The 9,655-nt window shown below is 37.6% G+C and overlaps 2 protein-coding genes across 7 annotated transcripts; both read left to right on the plus strand.

Moving 5' to 3' along the window:
* The first annotated feature begins 1,054 nt into the window (after positions 1-1,054).
* Positions 1,055-4,951, plus strand: LOC113303620 (E3 ubiquitin-protein ligase At1g63170-like). Of its 6 annotated transcripts, none has more exons than XM_026552659.1 (6): positions 1,055-1,365; positions 1,773-1,849; positions 2,109-2,783; positions 3,555-3,674; positions 3,851-4,136; positions 4,457-4,951. In XM_026552659.1, exons 3-6 carry the CDS (start codon positions 2,206-2,208, stop codon positions 4,649-4,651), a joined length of 1,179 nt encoding a protein of 392 aa, XP_026408444.1. In that variant the 5' UTR covers positions 1,055-1,365; positions 1,773-1,849; positions 2,109-2,205; the 3' UTR covers positions 4,652-4,951. The 6 variants fall into 6 exon arrangements, with proteins under 6 accessions (XP_026408444.1, XP_026408446.1, XP_026408443.1 ...); XM_026552661.1 differs by having other exon boundaries at positions 2,113-2,783; XM_026552664.1 differs by lacking the exon at positions 1,055-1,365 and adding an exon at positions 1,628-1,647 and having other exon boundaries at positions 2,113-2,783.
* Positions 4,952-5,212: 261 nt separating this feature from the next.
* Positions 5,213-8,188, plus strand: LOC113306836 (E3 ubiquitin-protein ligase At1g12760-like; the record flags this gene model as incomplete). The annotated part of the gene is made up of 4 exons (XM_026555750.1): positions 5,213-5,356; positions 6,177-6,844; positions 7,675-7,806; positions 7,990-8,188. Coding segments are annotated over exons 2-4 (915 nt in total), but the record flags the coding sequence as incomplete, so codon positions are not given.
* Positions 8,189-9,655: the final 1,467 nt, after the last annotated feature.

The raw sequence follows: 9,655 nt of genomic DNA on the forward strand, positions 1-9,655 counted from the left end.
TTTAATAAATATCTTTCATAACTAAGAAAATATATAACAATATATACAATATATGCAGTGAATACATATCTCCTAATACTGGTCAATTCCAGAAGAAGTATCAATCCCTTGGATGAAAAGGGTTTCATGAACAATGGCAAGTCGAACAGGAAAGAGTATTGGGTCTTGGGCATTCAACTATATTTCTTGTTTGGTCGGCAAGGCCATTCGACTTTACTGGCTGCAAATAATGGTAAAGATATTCGAATTCAACTACAAAATTTTCGACTATTTCTGGAGCACAAGCTGGGAAGGCTACCTCCTTTGCAGCTTCTTTAGTTGCAAACTCAACATGGACTATTCTCACCAAAGTTCCATCATTGTCGTAAGAGAATGACACATCCGCAATATTCCCAGCGTTTTTAAGGAGGTCGATCCTTCAACAGTAAAAACAAGAGATTGTTAAGACAATGAAATTTGATAAAGATCAGGAAGAGTAAGATATATATATATATATAACATTAGCAAAGAGGAGAAGGTGGAAGAGAAAATTTATGAAGACTCTGCTGTCATCTTCATTCATGAAATTAAATGTTTATCTTTGATCTAATAGATCACTTAGTCTTTTACGATTAAATTCTGACTCGCATATAAGTAAGTTTGACAGGTTCATATTTAGTTGCTATGACTCTTTATTTTGTGCCGTAAGAATTTGCCACAACTTGCATTCAAATAGCTAGAATGCGATTCTTTCCTTGGATCTTAATTCGAGGACTGATCGACCTTAATGCAACGTGCAATCTGGTTCTAATAACGCCATATATACAAACAATTTCGATTTGACACATTACCCAAAGAATTTATGTGGCCCAGTAAAAATGCATAAGATAGGATACCTAAGGGCAAATGGCTATGGAAGCAATAGCACTGTTGAAAGTGATATGAAGGCAATCAACCTTATACCATCAGTGACCAACTGTAAAAAAAAATAAAAAATAAAAAATCAAAGTAGTAAAGGTAAAAAAATAAAGGGAAACTGCCTGCACTGCTACCAAACTGCTTGAGGGTTAACAAATCCACATACAAAAACCAAACGATCTTAACCTCTGGATCTTGCAACCCCCACGAAATTTGGTGCCCAATTAGCAGCTGAATTAAATTATATTATTATTATTAGTTCGAAAAGGATTCATGCGTAAATTTTTAGAAAAGTAAATAAAAAACTTGGGAGGGAAAATTGATAAGGGATTTTTTTTTGAGAAGAAGAGTGGTCGAAGCAAAATTAGGGTCGAAAGCTGAAACTATTTATCTCAAGCTCAAGAAGAAGAATCAGAAATATCTGTCTCAGTTCCATCTTCATTTTTGTTGTATTTCACAGCCTAATGGGTTAGTAAACTCTTGTGCTTCCCCATTTTCTTTGATTTTTTTTGTTTCTGCTTTCTTTTGAGGTATAATTTGATTGTGTGTTGTTTATGATCTGGGTTTGTTAGTAAATTTTATGTTCTTTGTTGATGTAATTGGTTAATGGGTTTTAGAGTTTGATCAGCTGAGAACTACTTACTACTACTTTTTCAGTCGATCAATCATGTTTCTTGTACACTCCTGGAAACTAGGGTTTGGTTGAAGACATTGAGAGAATTGTATCATGAGCTTGAATTTTAGTCTGGGGTTTGTGTAATTTTGGTTTAATTGAGGTTTCCTTGACTAATATCTCTTATTTATGAAATGTTGAGGGTTTTGGGTATGCATGCTTTGTTATGATTCTCAACCGGTTTTGGGGGTTTGGTTTTTAGGTGTCACTTGGGATGTTTGACTAAGTAGGAGATTATATGGTGATAGATGAGGGGGTTGTGTATCTGGAAGTTATCAGGTGGGTTTTCTTTGAAATGTCAGTAATGCAATTTGAAATTGTTTTGTGTTAAACAAATTTCGGCACTGATATAAGGTGTGATAGCTTATTTCTTTTTTCAGAGTAAATAATTATAGGTGAAAGCATCCAATTAATTTCAGTTCTTTTTGATGTTCAAGTTGCAATCATTAGCTTGGTGATCATCTTCTTTATTTGTATCAGAACGGTAGTCTAGAACAGTTCGATAAAAGCGGGTTCTCATTACTTCTGTTCTATGCAGGCAGGTTCGTTCCTACAAACTTTAGTTGTGAACTTAGATAGCCGTTCCCCCATTGGAACCACTCTCTGAAGGCCAAACCGATAGGTCCCCGTTGCTAATGGAGGGGTCAGATATTCGTGACGCTGACCACCTTATTGACATTGAAAGGAGGTCTGATATTTCTTCTACTGGTCCTGACCGCCATCATGATGAAGAAGGAGCTTCTTCTAGCAGTGCGCTGCCCACTCCTCCATCATCTTTGCTTTTTTCTAATGGTGCAAACTCTAGAAACTCCCCGTTTACAAGGAGAAGTGAAGGGTCTGGCCGCCGGCGCAGGAACCCATTCAATTCTGGAATATGGATTTTGATTAAGCTAGTTTTTACTTTGAGTCAGATTATTGCCTCCACCATTGTTTTATCTTTATCGAGGCATGAGGACCGTCAAGTGTTTGCATGGGCTATTGTTTATGCATCTGGATGTGTAGCTACCCTTCCTCTTCTGTGTTGGCGTTTTTTGCACCGCAACCAGGGTACTGAACAAGATTCGACACAAGCACGCCAAGATGCTCCCCAAAATAATCCTCCTCCTGAACCGTCTCCTTTTGGGGCTATATCCATTACGCAAGGCACAGATGAGGAGGCTCGCCAAACTGTTTCATCTGCAAGAAATGCTCAAAGCGTGAGGATAAGCGCAAGGTAACGTTCTTGTTGTTATTATAGAGAAAATCATAGCCTTCTATACTGCCTAGTTTACTGTTAGGTTCAATGCTCCTAGGTTACTGATTTCTGTTTGTTGGAAATATATTAAGTTCTAAATTAATGAGTAATACTGAATAACTAGCGTAGTGGTTCTTTTGGTTCATTTTTATTGTAACAATTACAATGTACTTCTATACTTCAGTGGTTTCACTAATCTTTTGCGCTAACTGGTACATAGACTTTTCCAACCATCAAGTTGCCAAGTGACAAATAACTCTAAGCATTGTTTTAACAAAAAGGGTAGTGTTATGAATGAATTTGGGGATCTAAATAAACTGTAGGAAAAATACATGATTTGTATCACTGTCAAGATGGCTAAATTCAACTGAGTACTTGCCCATGTAGTTTGTGAAAGTGTCAACATTTGGTTCAGGAAACCAACAAGCAGACTCGTAGTAGCCCTATGGATTGTTTTGACAATAGAGTAGTGTTAAGGATGAATATACATGCATGATCTGTATAACTCTCAAGATGGCCGAATTCCATAGTTTGTGAAAGTTTCAATATGTGGTGCAACAAGCCGACTGTCAGCTTGTCTGTTCTTTAAGAAATCACACATGATATTGTTTAAATTTTTGTCAATTTCTATATGATCTTCATATCATGTCATTGCACAGTCTTCTGCATCTCTAGCTTTTATCTTTTTATTTTGTAACTGTTGATCTATTTGATTGTGATTTAATAAATAAAGCTTTTTCTTATAATCAGGGTCACTCTCTGTTTATTTGCATCGCACTGCTTCTCTTTGTTGTGGCTTACTGTTGGCAATCTCTGGATATTTATACATGGAAAGCACTTTTCTTCAGATGAGGCGCCTAACTTGTACAGGTGATGGCCAATATCCTTCTTCTGTCCAGATCTTGCATTCACTTCAATGCTTTGAACTTCAAACTAAATATTTACGGGTCTTTTTATAATAAAAAAGAGATAACCTTGATCAAAAAGCTAAACAAAATGAGGCTTTAATGTGAAAAGTGTTAAAAAAATATTATTTTTTCCCACAGGTTCTGCATGTTGTTTCTTAAGATTTGTTGTGTTGTGTACCCCTGGGCATACATGATAATCTATTGCACCTTGCTTTGTACAATTATTCTGGCTTTCCATGAAAATCGGAATCATACTAGAGGAGCTACCGCAGAAATCATAAATGTTCTACCAATATACAAGTTCAAATTGAAGAAGAATGGAAATGGAGATGATCGTGACGCCAATGTGAAAGGAGTTGGGGACGGTGGTGGGACCTTAGCAGCTGGAACCGAAAAAGAGCGTCTCATCTCAGGGGAAGATGCAGTAAGTTCTCTTCAAGCATTTTGATGTATTATTTTAAGGTCACTGAGTGTCGGTTTCACCTGGATTGGCTGATGATCGCGCAAACAAGCCCAAATAAAAAGAATATAATTATATCTATAAATCCGTATGCTAGGAATGACCTAACTAAATGACTGAGCAAACAGATACACTTGTTGATGATAGCAAACTTCTTTATCTTTTGTTGTTCTTTACACCCCTTGTTTTAGCATTCCAAAGTCCCCCCGGTAGCATCCATCTTACTGGGAAGTCAGCTAGTAGCATATTGCTGATTCTCTCTCTTCCTTCTTTTTATTGCGTAGGAATGTAGCATTTGCTTAGCAGAGTATGCAGATGATGAAACACTGAGGGAGCTTCCCTGTGCCCATTTATTTCATGTGGATTGTGTAGATACATGGTTGAAGAAAAATGCTTCGTGTCCCCTCTGCAAGCGTGGCATCGGGAAAAACAGTGGGAACTTGCAGACGTCTGCAGCAAATCCCAACCATCAGCGCTAGAGTGAAAGAAGGGTTACTAACGGAAGCCATAATTGTGTGATTCAAGCTTGAGATGTTACGTTATGGTTACTAATTGGTAGTTAGAATTAGTCTTAATTTTTAACATGTTAAATGTGATAATATTAGGTGCCTGTAGATGGATTCATCTGAGCCTGTCTTGTTTGTGTGATGTGATATGTTACAGGTCGATGAATCCCACAAGTTCTTAAGAAATATTGGTTCCGAGTATCGGCTTCTCCCATAGGTTGGAAAAAATGTTTAAACATATATCTTAATCAAAATGTACAATGAACACCTGAATATGTTTACCTCTAAAAAGTAGAGGGTAAAATAATTAAAAACTGACAATACTGCTAATGAGGGTACCAAAGTTCTTTGGGGTAACCTAATCCGTACAACACATAACAATCTTACCCACCGGATCAAGCAACCCCCAAAGAAATCTGGTGTCCAATTAGCAGTTATGTTAACATTTTCCCTACAGGGTAAAAAAATTAAAATTAATATAAAAAACTCGGGAGGGAAACTCATAACTGAAAAAGAAAATTGAGAAGGGAAAAATTTAGAGAAGAGGAGCAGTCGAAGAAGAGTAGTCGAAGCAAAACTAGGGTCGAAAGCTGAAACTACTTATCTCAAGAAGAAGAAGAATTAGAAATATCTGTCGCAGTTTCATCTTCATTTTTGTTGTATTTCACAGTCTAATGGGTTAGTAAACACTTGTGCTTCCCCATTTTCTTTGATTTTTTTTGTTTCTGTTTTCTTTTTTGAGGTATAATTTGACTGTGGATTGTTTATGACCTGGGTTTGTTAGTAAATTTTTATGTTGTTTGATGATGTAATTGGTTGATGGGTTTTGGAGTTTGATCAGTTGAGAACTACTTACTGCTACTTTTTCAGTCCATCGTGTTTCTTGTACACTCCGGGAAACTAGGGTTTCGTTAAAGAGATGAGATGAGAGAATTGTATGATGAGCTTGAAATTTAGTCTGCGTTTTGTGTAATTTTGGTTTAATTGAGGTTTCCCTGACTAATATCTCTTATTTATGAAATGATGAGGGTTTTGGGTATGCATGCTTTGTTATGATTCTTAACCGGTTTTGGGGGATTGGTTTTTAGGTGTCTCTTAGGATGTTTGACTAAGTAGGGGGTTATCTGGTGATGGATGAGGGGATTGTGACTGAATAATTATGTATTATGTATTTGGAAGTATTAGTTGGGTTTTCTTTGATTAGGCTGCAATGATGAATAATGGTTTTCAGTGGATTTATTTGTTGGAATTGTGAAATTTCAGTAATGCAATTTGCACTTGTTTGTGTTAAGCAAATTTCGGCACTATGTAAGCTATGATATCTTCTTTTCTTTTATTTTTCCTTTTTTCCAGAGTAAATAATTATAGGTGAACCCATCCAATTAAGTTCAGTTCTTTATGGTGTTGAAGTTTGGTGGTCAAATGCATTATTTGCATCAAAACAATAGTCTAGAACAGTTTGATAAGAGCGGGGTTCTCATTACTGTTGTTTGCGCAGATTCATTCCTACCAATTTTGGTTGTGGACTTAGATAGTCGTTCCCCTGCTGGAACCATTCTTTGAAGGCCAAACTGATAGGCACATGTTGCAAATGGAGAGGTCAGATAATCGTGACGCGGACCACATTATTAGCATTGAAAGGAGGTCAAATGCTTCTTCTCCTAGTCCAGACCGACATCAAGATGAAGAAGGAGCTTCTTCTAGCATTGAGTTGTCCGTTCCTCAATCTTCTTTAGCTTCTTCTAATGGTGCAAACTCTAGAAATTCCTCGTTTGCAAGGAGAAGAGAAGGGTATGGCCGTCGGTTCAGTAATGGAAGATGGATTTTGATTGAGCTAGTTTTTACTTTGAGTCAGATTATTGCCTCTGCCATTGTTTTATCTTTATCGAGGCATGTGAAACCTCAAGTCTCGTTGTCTGCATGGGTTATTGGTCATGCATCTGCATGTGTTGCTACCCTTCCTCTTCTGTATTGGCGTTTTTTGCACCGCAACCAGGGTACTGAACAAGATTCGACACAAGCACGCCAAGATGCCCCCCGGAATAATCCTGCTCCTGAACCTTCTCCTTTTGCGGCTACTTCAGTTTTGCGAGCCACGGATGAGGAGGATAGCCAAGCTGCTGTTTCATCTGCAAGAAATGCTGAAAGCGTGGGAATAAGTGCAAGGTAATGTTATTGTTGTTCTGGTAGAGCAGATCATCGCCTTCTATACTACCTAGTAACTGTTAGGTTCATGAGTTCTTCAATTTTTCGTGTCCTTGCCTCTCCTGGGTTACTGATTTCTGTTTGTTGGAAATTTTAAGTTCAGAATTAATAACGCTGTTTAACTGGTATATTGGTTCTTTTGGTTCATTTTTATTGTAAAAATTACGAAGTACCTCTGTACTTCAGTGGTTCCGCTAATCTTTGTTGCGGTAACTGGTACATAGACTTTCCAATGAATCAAATGCGTCAAGCTGGTAAGTGACATATAGTAGCTCTATGGATTATTTTAACAATAATGCAGTGTTAAGGATTAGGATCTAGATAAACTGTAGGAAAACATGCATATTTTGTATCACTCTTATGATGGCTAAATTCGCGTAGTTTGTGGAAGTGTCAATATTTGGCGCAACAAACCAACAGGCGGACTTGAAGTAGCCCTGTCAATTGTTTTGACAATAGAGTAGTGTTAAGGATGAATGCAGATTCAAATGAGCTGTAGGAAAACATGCATGATCTGTATCACTCTCAAGATGGCCGAATCCGTCGTTAGTGAAAGTGTCGTCAATATTTGATGCAGCAAACCAGCAAGCAGACTAGATGTCCAGGACCCTTCAGTTCTAATGTTCCTTGTCTGTTATTGCTTTAATTTTCTATAGTTACTTAATGATTTTAATGTCATTTCATTGCACAGTCCTTCCACAGCTCTAGAGATTTATCTTTTTATTTTCAAGTTGTTGATCTGTTTTAGGAAGTTTTGTGATTTAGTAAATGCAGCTTATTTTGATAATCAGGGTCAATGTGCTAGTAGACCAGTTCACGATAGCATCACACTTCTTCTTTGTGGTGTGGCTTTTCGTTGGCAATATCTGGATATTAGGATTTAATGGGCACTCTTCTTCAGCTGAGGAACCCAGCTTGTACAGGTAATGGCCAATATCCTTCTTCTGTCCGGACATTTGCGTTCACATCCTTCCTTCAGTGAACTTCAACTTAAATAATTTACGGACCCTTTTATGAAAACAAAGAGAAAACCATAATCAACTTAAAGCTGGACAAAATGAGGCCTTTATGTGAAAAGCGTTAAAAAAAATCTTTTTTTCCCACAGGTTGAGTAGATTCTTCCTCAAGATTTGCAGTATTTGGTATCCCTTTGTATATGCAATTTGTTGCTGCTTGCCTTGTACAGATTTTCTGGGTTTCCATGAAGATGCGAATCATATTAGAGGAGCTGCGGCAGAAAACATTAATGTTTTACCAACATATGGAAGGAGTAGGGGAGGGTGGTGGGACACCAATGGAGATGATTGGGGCATCAATGCGGTAGGAGTAGGGGAGGGTGGTGGGACCGTAGCAGCTGGCACCGTAAAAGAGCGCATCATCTTAGGGGAAGATGTAGTAAGTTCTCTTCAGATATTTTGACTTATAATTTTATTTAAGGTCACTGAGTTTCAGTTTCACTTGACATTCCAATTAGTTGTCATCTAGTTTACCTGTCACATCCTCCTGGTCTGCATTGTCCAAATGGCCACACCTAGGACCTAATCCGCATTCTTTATTTCAGAGATTAACTATACTGCCCTCAGTCCCAAAAACTAGTATTTTTTGTTATCTATGGGTAGATGACGATAATAACTTTTGATGCTACAAACATCTTAACAGGGTGACTGAGCAAACACCTACTATTTGTTGATAATTGCAAACTTCTTTATCGTTTGTTCTACTTTCCACCCAATTGTTTTTAACTGTGGCAAGTTCCCTCTGGTAGCATCCATCTTACTGGAAAGTCTGCTAGCAGCCTACTGCTGATTGTCTCTCTCTCTTTTACTGCGTAGGTATGTAGCATTTGCTTAGCAGAGTATGCAGACAACGAAAAACTGAGGGAGCTTCCCTGTGCCCATTTCTTTCATGCGGATTGTGTGGATAAATGGTTGAAGAAGATTGCTTTGTGTCCCCTCTGCAAGGGTGGCATTGGAAAAAACAGTGGGATCTTGCAGACTTCTGCAGTAAATCCCAGCCATCAGCACTAGAATGAAAGAACGGTTACTAACAGAAGCCATAATTGTGTGATTCAAACTTGAGATGTTATGGTTACTAATTAGTAGTTAGAATTAGTCTTAATAGTTAACATGTTAAACGCGATAATGTTAGGTACCTTCAGATGGTTTCATCCGAGCTTGTATTATTTGTGTGATGTTATATGTGACAGGTCAATCTATTGGAAAACGATTAATAAAATATGCTTTTTAAAGTTTTAATAAAAATTATAATTTATTGTTTTCTTGTGAATGAAAAACTTATTAGTCTCATACCGTGGAGTTTCCACTTTTTAGTTGTTTTAAGAGACCATATAAGATTTTTAGTCACACATCGGGGTGTTCCTCTTCTTAAGTTGTATTTGTCAATTATATAAACAAATTTACTACTTTTGTAAAATTTGTGGGAAAGGGGATTCTCTATTTTTTAGAGACCCCCAAGGGAAAATATTTTATGGTGATTTCTTTAACGTCCGCGATTTTTCTTAACGGTTTTTTCGGAGTTGCCAAGCTCAAGTTGAGCATCTACTACATATGCTAGTAGTAGGTGTATTAGGGTGTTTTATCCTGGAGATATCCGTCATGTGAGGGTTATAACATCACTCTTGAGTGTAGCCGGGCGCTAATGTCTTAAGGGCAGCGTGTTGAACACGTGACTCACTCTGTTTTTCCAAAGTTTTGCCTTGTTGCTGTTGTGGAGATATGGGAAGCTCGTTCGTTTTGTCAATCGATCACTTCC

This window comes from Papaver somniferum, chromosome 8 (genome assembly GCF_003573695.1).
Source record: "Papaver somniferum cultivar HN1 chromosome 8, ASM357369v1, whole genome shotgun sequence".
In the NCBI taxonomy this organism is placed as follows: domain Eukaryota; kingdom Viridiplantae; phylum Streptophyta; class Magnoliopsida; order Ranunculales; family Papaveraceae; genus Papaver; species Papaver somniferum.

Excerpts from the sequence above, each read along its gene's own strand:
- LOC113303620 (XM_026552659.1), top strand. The coding sequence starts at position 2,206 with ATGGAGGGGTCAGATATTCGTGACGCTGACCACCTTATTGACATTGAA. Across the intron at positions 2,784-3,554 it reads AGCGTGAGGATAAGCGCAAG|GGTCACTCTCTGTTTATTTG; the intron begins GTAACGTTCTTG and ends TCTTATAATCAG. Across the intron at positions 4,137-4,456 it reads TCATCTCAGGGGAAGATGCA|GAATGTAGCATTTGCTTAGC; the intron begins GTAAGTTCTCTT and ends TTTATTGCGTAG.